The 14,526-nt window shown below is 38.3% G+C and overlaps 1 protein-coding gene across 4 annotated transcripts in view; it reads right to left on the bottom strand.

The window, feature by feature from the left end:
• The window catches only part of LOC116713612 (cytoplasmic polyadenylation element-binding protein 3-like), a 46,174-nt gene that overhangs the window by 12,242 nt on the left and 19,406 nt on the right, over positions 1–14,526 (bottom strand). For 2 of the 4 annotated variants that reach the window (XM_032553812.1, XM_032553811.1), the window contains 3 exons: positions 9,696–9,722; positions 8,532–8,699; positions 7,173–7,262 (listed from right to left, as the gene is read on the bottom strand). In XM_032553812.1, the coding sequence (XP_032409703.1) occupies positions 7,173–7,262; positions 8,532–8,699; positions 9,696–9,722 (285 nt within the window). The remainder of the gene's footprint in view (positions 1–7,172; positions 7,263–8,531; positions 8,700–9,695; positions 9,723–14,526) is intronic. The other 2 variants (XM_032553813.1, XM_032553814.1) reach the window with 2 other exon arrangements.

Raw genomic sequence — 14,526 nt, 5'->3', positions numbered from 1 at the left:
AGTCAGGGGTCGTGGAAAGCAGCAGATTATTTGGATTTAAAGTGACAAGAGGTCCTAAAACAGCTCATTCTGAAACTAACCGGACTAAAATCTCATTATCTAAGAAGAATTTTGTGCAAAAAATGTGATGAACATGTTTTGTAGCCCATAGACTTATTCTAACCTTTAAGTTTTACTTTACTGGAGACAGAATAACCTTAAGGAAAGAGAGGGGGAGAGAGGTTAAGAAAAACCTCAAAGGCTTAGAAAAACTGGAGAGTACTTGAGTTTAAAGCAGAGAAATCAAGCATTGCTAATCATCTCAATTTGAAGCAGTCAGTCAGAGTGTAATCCCAACACAACGGGGAAAAAGATAAATCAAGGCCCGGGTAATGGAGGAAGATTTAGCACTGAAACTGGGGCACTTCTCTGTATTCAAAGAGACATAACAGTACACAGAACAGAGCTCTGAGCTGAATGACTCATGGTGTGATAAAAACAAAATTATAAAACGCTGATCATGACCATGTGCAGGCAAAGGACACTGCAGTTGTAACCTTTTCAAAGTACGGTTATTGCTGTGTGACGCAAGCGCGTTTCAGGAGTTTACAGCTTCCACAGTTCAAACGACGCTGTACACACAACGAAACCTTCAGCCCTCCTCCTCCTTTTGCCCCAAGTCACAGACCAAAATAGCTCCCTCACGTCTGAAGCTCATCGCCAACAATAGCAATGAGTGTTTGGATGATGGGAGGCCGTTTGAGCGACAGCGGCATGACGACTACAGAGTCTCACTTGTACTTTAAAGGAATCGGTTCTGAGCATCAGTAGCTACGGCTCGGCTTCAGTGGGTTTCCAATGTCTTTCCTTTTGATGGGTTTTTAACTTTATGAACTCATTGCTTTACAGAAAGTATTCCCAATCTGGTTATTCTGTGTTTCACTGTCTCTTTTCCAGATTGAGTCATTAGTTCTGTTTCCATTACAAATTTCTGTATATAGTCTGCCAACATTGGGGGGGGAGGGAAGGGACCCACAATTTCACAACTGCAGTGTTTCCATTAAATTTTAAATTAAATTAAAATCACAGGTGAATAAGGTTGTTCACGGTAGCGATGGATGTCACAGTTACTTGAGATGTATTCATAATTCAGCAATCAGAGGAGACGTCGTCGTCTTATTCAGGCGTTGGCGCGATAAACGTTATACTTGAGAGCGACGACATGCGGCGTTTTGGGGAAACTGTAAAAAAAAAGCTTTAGATTTAACACTTTCAAATGGCAACGTTCGGTGAACTACGAGATGCAGATTGTCCAACAAAAAAGAACAAAGACAAACCATCATCCTCTGACCACTTCTTGTTTGTTGTTTCTGCCAGTAGTAACACCTGGCTATTGATCGTGTGACTCGTGATGCGAAAAGTGGGTTTTTTTGCAGTTTTGCAAAATAAATCTATTTCAAAATCACCTCAACCTAGGGTAATAAAGTTTTACAGAAAAACAAGTTTTTTGGAAATTGGATTGTTCCCATTAAGCAGATTTCATAGCGAGTACGCCTGGTCTGATGTCTCACTCTCTCTATTCTGGAATGAGGCACAGATGAAGCAATTTTTCCAGATAAACTTCTAAAGCTAAGTTACGTGGCTATTTAATAAACTTTCAGCTGAATGAACGGTTAATTCTTTAGGTGGCTAAATGTTTTAGTTCATGCTCTTATTTTGAAGTGGTTTAAAATTGTTTACGCAGCAGTTCTGTTTCCTGTTCTCATGTTTTCTATTGTTTGACACATTGTGGGTATCAACATGGTTAAATTGAGGGCATTAGCAATTTAGCATTAGCTTTTGCTAAATGCTATGTTGATTTAGCGCATTAGCATTAGCAGAACAAATATTTATGATTAGCGCTTTTAGCAGCCATTAATTCTACTGTGCATATAATGTAGGATGAATCAAACATGTTGGTGCTACATTAATAAACTAAACAGCACAATATTAGCTTGGTTTGGAGTCACGGCCTTGACCTGCAAACGAAATGAAACTTGATGTTTACTCTCATTTTAAGTTTCATCTGGCTCTCCACCTACTGCTGTATTTTTAAGAGCTACTTGTTGCTCCAACCAGCAGCTAAATTTGTTGTTGCCTCCAGCAAACAGTAGTCCTCTAACGTTGCTTTTTTTAATGCCCCAGGGCAGCTTGTTGTGTCTGTAAACAGAAGTGATGGATGTCGGGGAACGGGAGGCTGGGCCAACAACACGAACCTGCAGACATTTTGAGTTGGATAAATAAAAAAGGATTTTAGGTTTCTGAACAGAACGCTGCATTTAAACTTCCTGCAATTAAAACATAACCATTTTATCTGAACAAAACGACATTGCATTCATCTCCTGTTCACATCTCAGTTCAACCATCAAAACAATCTTCTCTTACATATAATTAGCTCTATATTAAATGGATCTACATCAGAGCAACACTTTTTATTACATCTTTTGATCCATTACTGGAGGCTGTGACAATATTAACAGAGAGAAGAAGCTGAGGGGAAACAATCCTGCCTTGGCATCAACTTTCTGTCTCTGCCTGACCTTCATCCCAAGCACCAAAACAGTCCAGGCCCGGCCCGGCCCCTGAAGCCTGACTGAGCCACAGTATGAGTCACCGCTGAACAAAAAACACTTTCATAACGGCACAGGCGCATGCTGCCGGCAGTTTAACGAGGAGCAGGGTGGAAAGTGACAGTTATCTTCCATTCGGTCAAGCCTGGATGGATCCTCCGCAGACTCACATCCCACATTCTGCAGATCACTGGCAGAGCGAAACGCTTCCCTCCTCTTGGGTTTCTTCTGTTTTCTCTTCTTGTCACACTTAAATGTTTCAGTAAAATTTTTAGCCTAAATCATCTTTTGGCAAAGAGTGGAGATTTTTTTATTTAATTTATTGTTTTTGCAAAAATTGTTTAAAAGGAAAAAGACAAATGATCCTGTCGATAGATTAAAAAGCAATTTCCATCTTAATATAGCAATTTACAGAAGAGGATTACAGCCACACACAAAAAAAAATTAAATTCTGAGAATTCAGGGTTGATTTTCTCCAGAAAATTCACTTTTTCCCTCAGAATTTTCATTTTTCAGAATTCTCCTTTTTTTTCTCATAATTAATTTTTTTCTCAGAATTCTCATGTTTCCCAGAATCGAGATTTTTTTTTTCCCCTCATAATTCAATTTTCTTCTCAAAATTTTGACTTTTTCCTCAGAATCAAAATTGGTTAGCATGTTTATGCATCATCAGGCAAATCTAGTCTTAAAGTTCAAATCTACCAAACAAATTCAATCAGTCTTTCAATCTGGATAAAGTTCACATTTATAAATCCTTTAAGATTTAAGGAAGAAACGTGATAATTTTCATACATTAAGAACATAATTGTAGAATATTTGATTATTTATTTGAATTTTGACATAAATTTGCACAGAATTACAAAGTTTAAAGTCAAAATTATTATTATTTTATTTGCTCTAATCCTCTTCTGTAGAAATTAGCTGCGATAATCCATATTTTTTGGTTTATTGTCACTAACCACACTGGCCTGATAACTGCCAGACTCTCAAATCAATATCTTAATTAAACAATATTTCTCCATCATAAGGTGGGCCGAAATACGTTAAAATCAATCCATAGGTGGCGCCGTTATTACATAAACAGAGCGCTGAAGTGTGAAATCTACATTCTTCTTCTGCGCATCGCAGAGCAAAGTTTGACTACAGTTGAATTTAACTCGTAGTATAAAGAACCGAGCAAAAAAAATGATATCCAGTATTGAGAATTAAGACCTGCTGGTTGCATAAAACCTGAGATCTTTTCTTTGCTTTGACATGTCAAATTGCATTTTGGGCCACCTTGTGATGATGACCCAACCCAGAAGTGGTAATGCACTGACCCATCTGGAAAGGGTTACCAATCCAATTCTAAGAGGCTTCAGCGAACCACAGCAGGCGCCATTATCCAGTAATGGAGAAAACATGAAACAGTGGTGAACCTTTTAAGGAACGGCAGGCAAAATGAAATTAGTAACCCATCACAAGAACTAAAGAACTCCAGGCCTCAGTTAGGATCAGCATTTATGATTCAACAATAACAGGAAAAAAAATCATCAGTGTGAGAGGTAAAACCACCTCTAACCAAAAAGAACATGAAGTCCCATCTCACAGTTTCCACAACATATTTTAGTGAAATATTCCAAGACCAACATATGGAGTAAAACTAAAACTAAAAAGAACGCTACGTTGACAGTCATCACACATTCTTTCTTTTTTTCCATTTTTTTCTCCGTAAGAGTTTTTGCGGCGCTAGTGGCTCGTATGTTTTGCAACAGTAGGCAGACAGGAAAGCAGGCGAGGAGAGGGGGGAAGACATGAGGCAAAGGTCGCCGGGACCGGGAGTCGAACCCACAACGGCCACGTCAAGGACTAAGGCCTCCAAACGTGGGGCGTGCTAACGCCCTGCGCCACCACAGCACGCCCCGGTCATCACACATTCAACGGTGCAACAAATGGGAAAACGAGCTCCAAACGTATGAACGATGCAAAAAAAAAACTTAAAAAACTAAAAAAAACAAATGCAACAGACAAACTCTGCAAACAAAAACAGAAGTCCTCCAGGCCACTAGGGGGAGTCGACCAACCAATCAAATGGGACTCTCGGTAAAGACGGGATGTCAAGATTTAACGTACAGGAAGAAAAAGAACGTTACACTTCACGTTTTACTTTTTCAAGCATGCATTACAGAACACCAGCATGTTCACATAGGTAGTGTTACTCCCCCTAGTGGTCTGGAGGATTTCAGTTTTCTGGAGCAAGTTTGCAGTTGTTTTTGCTTTTTGTGGAGTTTCCACTTATTGTGTCTATTTTTTTGTTCACAGCATTTTCAGTTGCATTTGATTTTCGAATTTGTTTGTTTTGGAGTTACGAGTTGGTTTGCTTTGCATTTCCCACTTGTCGACTACCATATCCACACAATGCCGAAATAACTGAAATCAAATACTATCTGTCTTTGATGGGGGGTTTTAAATGGTGATGGAAAAACTCCGACAGCCATCTGTCATTTTGGCAGATTACACACACCTGATGATTCGGTGCAGTCACTCAGTTTCAACTTTACACAATATTGCAGAGCTCAATAAAATCAATCAACATAACAAAAATTCCCATCAGAGAGAGGATGGCAGGATTATTCTTCCATAAAGGGGAGTGTCTGCTGGATCAGGCAATGTTCAGAGAGTCTTGTCAACTTCTGATCACTTCATTTGGTGAAATGTTACCCGATTTCAAAACTTCGTCACTGCAGAGAAAAAGTTGAATGAATTCAGCTTAATAATGACACGATGTGGATTATCTGTTCTGCTTGTTGAATCTGAATTAAACAGAATAAAAATGAAATGTCAGATTTTAAAAATAAATAATTTTTCACTGTTGCTCAAATTGAAGGACAAACGAAGAAGTTTAGCTTGATCTCTGATGGGGGTTTCTTCGCTTCGTTAAGACCTTAAGATAAAGATCAAACAAAAAAGTGGCCTAATCAAAGTCGGATCCAACTCTGACTAGTGAGCCAAAATTCCTCTATGGCGACGTAAACGACTCTGTTGGATCCAGTGCTGGACGGGAGTTTAAACAAATCGATTTGGATGGGTCATTATTTAAAAACGGCTTCTTTTTTATTTTGTCACAACACGGCGAAAACAGATGAAATCAGTTAAGGGGTCAGACATGTTTTCACAGCTCGGTATTTCTCAGTCCCACAGGCGTTGGACGCACTTTGCCCTAAATCCCACAGCCATGAGCTGCAAGGCTTCTGTCACCTTTCCAAGATGGCTGGCCGGATAAAACGGCGAGCGAGACGCTGAACGGGAAGTTTCAGAAACGAGAGATGAACACTGCACAGATGAGCGGACCCATCCGCCTCCTTCCCTACATGGCGGCGTCCTCTGGCTGCCATAAACTCATTCATTCCCCTAAAAGGATGCCGCATTCCCCCCCTCTTGGATTACAAGAGGTGATTCAAAATAATCCCTCTGAGAATAAAAAAAAGGAGGTAAAAATAGTGGGGAGAGGAAAAACTGGCAGAGATATTCACAGGTCCTCCAGACGCAGCGTATTACCATCTGCTGATGGAATGCCAAATGTTTCCAGAGTAGATTCATAATATGAGACAAACTATAGATAAAAGCAAAAAGGAGCAGCACAGAAGCTTAAAGAGCAATAATAACAACACCATATTAGGGCAATGGCAGATGGGACAAAAATGGGCAAATTTCAACCAAAACACTCAGAAATGTTTAGATTAATCTCAAGAATTTTCTAGAAAACAGAAATGTCTGACATCCAAAAGTTGAAAATTTACCACAAAACAAAAAAAAATCTGAAATTCTGAGGTTAGTCTCAGAAACTTTCCAGGAAAAATCTTTGAAATCATAATAATCTGAGAAATTTTCTAGAAAAAAGGTGGAAATTTCCAAATTTGAAAGGTTGAAAATTTGCTAGAAGAAAGTTCAGAAATGTTGAGATTAATTTCATAAATTTTCTAAAAAAGAAAATGTGGAAATGTCAGCAAAAGAGTTTGAAAGGTTAAAAAATTGCCCAAAAAATTCAGAAATTTAGAGATTTCACAAATTTTCTGGAAAAAAGTGAAACGTTCTGAGTTCAACGGGTCAAACATCTAAAAGTTTTGAAGCTCAGAAAATTTCCGAAGGTCAAAAACTTTAAACTTGAAACCATATTTTTTTCTAGAAAATCTCTGACAATCAAAAGGGAGGAATAAATTTCCACATTTTTGACTTTGTTTTTTCTAGAAAATTTATCAGATTAATCGAAAATTTTCTGAGTCTTTTTGGTGGATATTTACTCCTTTTTTAAAATTTATCTACAGTGGGCTCAATACTCCTTCATAGCAAAAAACAAACACAATCTCAACGTAAAAGAAACATTTTTGTTCCCAGCTTCTCAGGAAACGGATCCTGAATCCAAACTCCAGCTGGAAAGTTAAATCCTACAGGAGGGATTCCTGTAGGAAACTGAAACCTGCATCGCCGCCCAGCTTGAGCGGCGTACCGCTGAGCAATACGAGTCTCTGCAAACGATACACCCACAGCGATATTTATTGATACGCATCTCTATGATGAGCGCAAGGCGGGACAACCTGCTGTTACCTTTAGGTGGGAAGTAGGATTTGCTTTCAGCTTTGTGGGGCCAATCCACCACCAGGTGCCCGTAGCGGCGGAAACTGTTGGTGATTTCATCTGTGGGGGGAAAAACAAAGAGAAGAAAATGTGAAATGCGATGAGTTTTCTCATACGGCATTGAAAACAAGAACTCGATGTGGAGCGAAACGCCACGTTGAGGAGGGTTGTTTTTCTTTATTTGCCCCGGTTCTGGAGGCAAGCAGCCGCTGCATTAAACATGAAATGGGCTGAATCGGGCTGTGGAAACGCCACGGAGCACGTAATGCGCCTTTACTCAGTAGAGCATGCTCTTAAACATATGAAAGTAAACGGGCCTCTTTTAAGTTAAACAAGGTGATGAACTGCAAAAACACAAAATCAGACAAAGTATTTTAATATAGGTTCTATTGCAAATATCTAAATACACTTTAAATAAAACAAAACTAACTTACAAGTAACTTTTCAGCAAAATATAGAGGCCTATTTTAAGTAAATGATTCCTAAATATTGAAGAAAAAGTTCTAATTCCACTTGCAGATTAGTTCACTTATTTCACAATCGTTACCTAGCAACACCAGCCAAGCCCAGCCCGTTGCCTAGCAACCCAGTTCTAATTCCACTTGCAGATTATTTCACTTGTAACAAAACATTTTCCCCAGATTATCTCTAAATTTATCTGCCGATAGAAGTAGTTATTTTTCATCAATTATAAGGAATTATTTACTTAAAGCAAACTCCAATATTTTGCTGAAAAGTTACTTAGCGCCGATTGTACACATTATGTACCATCATCCATATTGAATATAAAAACAGACTGTTGTAACATGGTCTATAAGTACAATTAGTAACAACCAAAAATTAGAAGTTGATTGTTGGACAAAAATGATCAAGGTTTTAAAGTGCATGAACCAATTTGAGATGTGGCTCTTGTGTAGAAAACTAATGCTACACTGCAAAAACACAACATCCTACCAAGTATTTTCATTTAGTTTTTAGTGCAAATATCTTACTACACTTGAAAAAAGACCAAATAAACAATTTAACAAGATATTTTAGGTCAACAATTCTTGAATATTGACCAAATGTACTAGTTACATGTAAAAATGTTTTGGTTTTTTGTATTTTTAACTTGTTTTAGGAGGGTATTTTTTTTTGCAGTGTAGTGTCAATGTGCCCCTAAATGGAGATGATAAATGTCAGCGTGACTGTAACAGGCAAAAAGTCACAACTACAGCGTGTTCTGGGACGTTTCCAACTGGGAAAAAGGAGCAAAATATGCATCAGGGTGAAACTTGCTGCAAAAAATGAAAATAAAAAATACAAAATAAGAAAAAAAAAATCCTTTACCTTCATCTATGTCGGGAGGAAGACCTCCGACAAACACTTTCCTGGAGTAGCGCTCCATCCTCTCGCCGTTCTGACAGCGGGTCGGCGAGTTCAGGCCTGGGGTCAGGGAGGGGTCACCGTGGCCGTCGTCAAGGAAACCATCCTCAAAGGGGAAAAGACAGGAACGACCTGGACGGGGCGTAAAAGTGAAAAGAACAGCAGAAAAGATGGACAGAGAGGAGGAGGAGTGGGGAGGTAAAGAGAGCGTGAAGTAAGAGTGTGAAGAGACGGTGAGTTTTTACTGCAGATTTATGCCTGAACTACAACTTTATTTCTAATTATCAGATCATTATGCAGCCCGGTGTACGGAGCCTGGTGCCAGAAGCCCATTAAAATGCATCTACATCGTTTTAAACTGTGTGATTGTGAGTGGGAATAAAAATAGCAACAGGTATTTTGTTCCATATAACACAGTAGGAGTGTAACAGATAAACCTTTTATGGATGCAAACTCGACTAAAAACCCACCTGTTTAGGATTGTATTTGAAATGTAATCAATTACAAATTTATTGATGGAACTTTAACTTAATGTCGTGTTTTGATTGTTGATTTCATGTTGCTTTGTGTTTCTGTGTTTGATATGATGTAAAGCACTTTGAAATGCCTTGCTGCTGAAATGTGCTGTACAAATAAAATTTGATTTGATTATTTGCTGCAAAGCTCGAATCCCTGCAGGATGGAAATGTTGCGTCACACAGCAGCTTTCCTTCTTAATGAAGAAACACAAAAAGCACATCAAGCCAAACTGGAAGATCCCTTAAGATCATTTCTTATTTTGACATTTTTAGGAATCAGTCCAAACAAAAAGATTACATGATTAAGAGTTTAGTTTGTCATTGTTTTTATTTAAGGCCGACTCAAAGATTGCAGATTCGTTCTCCCCACTCAGCGCCCGACACAAGATTAACTCAAGCAGAACCGATGACCTTTCGCCCCCTCCCTGATTAAAGACACAAGATGGAAAACAAAGTGTCAAAATTAGCATGATTCCATTCAACCACAGCACAGATGAAAGCCACGAAGTGACACCACAATTAGACACCCCAAAAACAAATCAGCCTCTTTGCAAAAAAAAAAAAAAGAAAAGGAAAAAACATGGCCGGCTCAGGAAGCAGAACACGTTACCTCGTCGGCGGCCATAGCTCCGGCCTGCTTGACAGCGCCATGGAGAGGAGAGAGGGAACAAGGGAAGGGAGAAAATACAGAGACATGGGTTTTCTTCAACTAAACCAAACTAGCAACATCGCTAAGGTAACAGTGGCGGGCCGCGCCTAAACCTCGGCATTACAGCCACGGGGAATAAGATACGGAAGAGGGTTAGTGCCACTGAACAAAATAATTTTTAAAAATTCTGACTTTTCTCAGAATTTTGAGAAATTTCTCAGAAATCCCGTGAGATAAAAAGTCAAACTTCTGAGAAAAACGTCAGACAGGAAATACTGACAAAAGGTCAAAGTTCTGCAAAAACAGTCAATTTAGAGAGAAAGAGTCAGAATTTTTAGAAAATATTCAGAAATCTGAGTTTGAAGTTAGGATTGAGTTAGAATTTTAGAAAAGACATAATTTTGAGAATTCATAATTGGGAAAATAGGCAGAATTCTGGGTTTAAAGGTAGAAATCTGAGAAAAAGTAAAAAATTTTGAGAAAAAAGTCAGTTCTGTAAAAAAAAAAAGTCACTTTTGAGAAATATATCAAAATTTATTGATATAAATTTGAAAAAAAAGAAAAAATGACAGAATTCTTTAAAAAAAGGATAAATTCTCAGAAAAGAATCTGAATTCCAAACTTAGTCAGAATTCTGAGAAAAGTCAAAAAAATATTTTTCTTCAGTGGCTCTAGTCCTCTTCCGTATATGGAGGACCAATCCTGCCGTAGTCAGGAATAATATGGCAGTAAAGAAATGATTCATTAATATAATTTCAAATAAATTAGTGTGCCATTAAATGCAACAAAATATTAAGAGATTTAACAATTGATAAAATAATTGTGTGTAAACGTGTATTTCTGTCTTAATTTTTATACTTTGATAAATTTCTGTGCTATAATGCATATTTTTAATCAAAACTGATATATTTATCTTTTGTTTATTTATTTCAAGCCCTCTCTTCCTTTCATACTTATTATCACCAAATTTACTTAAAACAAATTATTTAACTGGTTTTGTTTTTTTATTTCTTACACACTGATATATTTTCGGTTATATACATCTTTGTATTTATTAAATATTTTTACGGAATATTAATGTCCATCTGCATTTTTGGTAGAAATTCCCCAATCAGATATTAATTTCTGTACCTATATTGAAAAAAAATCCTAGATCGGGTATCAGTGACAATGTGCCCAATCCATAATGGTAGATCTATTCAGTCTAGTTCTATGGTTTAATGTTTATTTTGCATTATATTTAGAATTCATAATTGCACTTTATGAACTATTTGAAAGGTTTGTTGCAATTTATTTTTTACATGGTTGACCAAGGTAGTCATCCTATTGTTTTTGTCAGCTTCAGTTTCTTTATTATTTATTTTGCATTAGCTGTTATATTCTTAATTGCACTTATTGGACAAATTAAAGTTCCTTTTACATGTATTTAAATGTAGCAAATAAAATTGTAATTCAGTACATTTATTTCTGTGGGGTTTTTTAAGAAACACTTTAGTTGAGCACTGTTTTTCTGTATACATTCTGTTATTAACCTCAGATATAGATATCGGCAGTGACAAAAGTGACTCGGTGCGTCCCCAGTTACAACAGTTTCAAACTAATTCTATAGAATCTAAATTCCTAAATGAATTAAAGATGGCAGGATCGGTCCTCCGTAAACCTGCTGCACCTGCCTTGGCAACAGAGGCGCAGCAGCATTATGCACGGCCGCACAGCCCCGGTGATTGTGATCCGAGTTTAATGAACCTGCAATCGCTGCACTTCCTGCTAATCTTCTGTGAATATTCACAAATGAGGCCATAAAGAGGCGTTGCTGCTGGGCCGGTTTAGTCATTACCATCGCTGCGGTGAAATATTAAGAGCTGGTCGACGGGTCAGATGGAGCAGGCCAGGTGAGAGTGGAAACTTCCCGATGGTGTATGAATGTGGCCGGCTGGTGGTAAGGTACAAGCGGACAGTTTGAACTGGACAGAGACCACATGTGACCCCATCATGACCTTTAGCAGTCACATGCGAGATGATGTAATTGCTTTGACTTGGCAATATGAATAAAATAAAAGAATATCAATTCTAACTGCAAATTTGTGTTTTCTAGCTCACTCTGGGGATTCAAATGATCAATTACACTAAAAACACAAAATCTTACCAAGTATTTTAAGTCTAGTTTCTACTGCAAATATCTAATTACACTTGAAATGAGACAAAACTTAGAAGAGTCTGTTTTAAGTAAGTAATTCCTTAACATGAATAAAAATTTACTAGTTCAATTGGCAGATAAATTTACTGGTAACACGACAATTTCCCCATGTTTTAGGTGAAATAATCTGCCAGTGGAACTAAAACTGGGTTGCTCGGTAACAGGCTGGGCTTCGCTGGCGTTGCTAGGTAACAATTAAGAAATAAGTGACGTCAATGGAATAAGTAATTTTTCATCAATATCAAGGAATTATTTACTTAAAACAAGTTTCTGCATTGTGCTGATAAGTTACTTTTAAGTTGGTACACTTGATTTAAGACAAAACAAAGATATTTCCAATAGAAATGAGACAAAAAGTACTTGGTAAGGTTTTGTGTTTTTGTAGTGTAACGAGTTAATCTAAAGTTGATCGATCTTATCGATTAACTGACGATTAATTAATGTGCACCAGCCATAACATAATACAAACATAACAGGAATGGTAAAATGTTTTAGAATATTTTCAATTTTGCACATTTTTATACTTTTATTTGGGTTTCTACTGCTTCTAAAAACAGCACAAGCACTTATAAAAATAAAAATAAAATAAAAAAACACTCAGATGGCTTTTGGGAATAAATTAATTTATTTTTTTTAATGTCTGGAAAATTAGCCATTTCAAAAACCTACAGAATGTAAAGTCACAAATCAGCAGGCACTGTTACCTAGCAACCCCAGCAGAGTTCCACTCATCACCTAGCAACACAATTGCAACTCCAGCACATTTGGTCAGCTGGATGTGCTTTACAACGGCTGCTGGAATGTTTTTTTTGTGTGTGAGTGTATGGAACTGACTGATTTCATGGAAAGAGTCTTTGTTTGTCTTATTAAAGCACTGTACGGTTGTATAATTGCACATCTGTTCGCATTTTCACACTGAGTTGAAAATGCAAAGCAGCAGCTTATTCGGATTTAACGTGACAGAAGTCCCTAAAACATATGATGGGCAGAATTGACCAGACTAAAATCTCATCATCAAAGAGTGATTTTGTGCAAAAATATGTAACGAACATGTTCTGTATCAAACATAGAGCAATCCTAACCTGTTCAAGAAGAAATAATAGGTCACCTTTACAGATAAAACCTGAAATCCTGCTGTTTGAACATTAAAGCACAGAAGAAGTTAAATGCCAACAAACAGCAGGGGGAGCAGATCCTCCTGTACCCCTTAACTCATTGGCCACAATAGCAGACTTGTCTCCTCAAAAACCAATAAGCGGCTTGGCATTGTCAGACCTCCACTATCTGACTGTATTGTCTCTTCTGCCTGGCTAAGTTTTCATTAGAGAAACCTGGGAAGTCTCTCTGCAGCATCGCCCTTTCACCGCCTGGCCTCAGCATAAACAAAGTCGCCTAGCAACCAGACAGAAACAGAGAGCGTTCCGGGCTGGGAAAGCATGAGATGCCTCAGCGGCGGAGACAATGCAAGCCACGAGGGAGAGGGGTTAGGAATAAGCACAAACTCCAAACTGTGTGCTGCCTGGGAGGGAAAGGAAATCTGGGTGATCCCTCCTGGGTGCCGCGGGTTTGAAGTCAGAGACGAACCGCAACAACAAAAAACCTCAGAGAGGAGGACCGCCGCATGTTTTCTTCTTCTCTTTGGAAGAAACGAACGCACCGTCCCCGGAGATTCTCGCACAGCGTGGCGCCTCGGCGCTAACGGGAGGAAATGAAGCAGGAATTCCTAAAAGCTGACGTTCGTCCCTGACACGTTTAGAAGATCTTGAGTGGATAAAAGAGAAAATGGGGCCCAGAAAACCAAAACCCCAACTGGACAAGCCCAAAGTAGAAACTAGAGCAAAGCTGTCCAAACCTTTTCCCCCAGGGGCCACAATGGGAAAATTTACATTACTGGTGGATAACAAGTCATTGAATTAAAATAATTAGAAAAATAAAATAGTTTGTTTTTTTTCTGCTCAACAATAAGCTTTTTTTGTGGAAAATCTTATTAAAAGGAAAATGATTTCCAAATATTTCGGCGTCACTAATTGTTTTCTGCTTTGCTGGCCAAAATTTTTTACCATTCTTGACTTGTGGTCAGGGGTCAAACAAAATGCTGTCAAGGGCCACAAATGGCCCCCGGGCCACGCTTTGGACATCCCTGAACTAGAGCATTACTAACATAGGTGCACCTCAAGTGGAAGGTCATCAACCCAAATAAACATGTCGCAATAAGAGATTAATCACAATAAATTAAAATGAGAAAACGAGCCGCTAAGCCCCGCCTCCTGGCTCTGATTGGTTGTTTTTGCAATAGTAGCTCAGGAAGGAGGTGGAGGAAATCGATCTTTTCACAGATTATTTGTCTCATATACTGTCACAAAATAGTGACAATTTTAACAAATGAGTAGAAAAACAAAATTTTTATTTTATAAAAGTTACATACTGCAGCTCCAAGGCCTGGACGGCTACAGCCGCGGTTTGGATCCAGCTGGGTTTCCTTCCTGGCTCTGGTTCGGTCACAGAGGGGCAAACTAGTTTTACATGTGGGGGTATTTTTGGAGGAGCTATTCCCAGAGTCAAGTGTGGTTCCCACAGTGACCCGAGGTCTGTCCT

This window comes from Xiphophorus hellerii, chromosome 22 (assembly GCF_003331165.1).
Source record: "Xiphophorus hellerii strain 12219 chromosome 22, Xiphophorus_hellerii-4.1, whole genome shotgun sequence".
NCBI classification, from domain to species: Eukaryota; Metazoa; Chordata; class Actinopteri; order Cyprinodontiformes; family Poeciliidae; genus Xiphophorus; species Xiphophorus hellerii.
The sequence above is the reverse complement of the archived record's forward strand: the minus strand, read 5'-3'. Positions and strand labels throughout refer to the sequence as shown.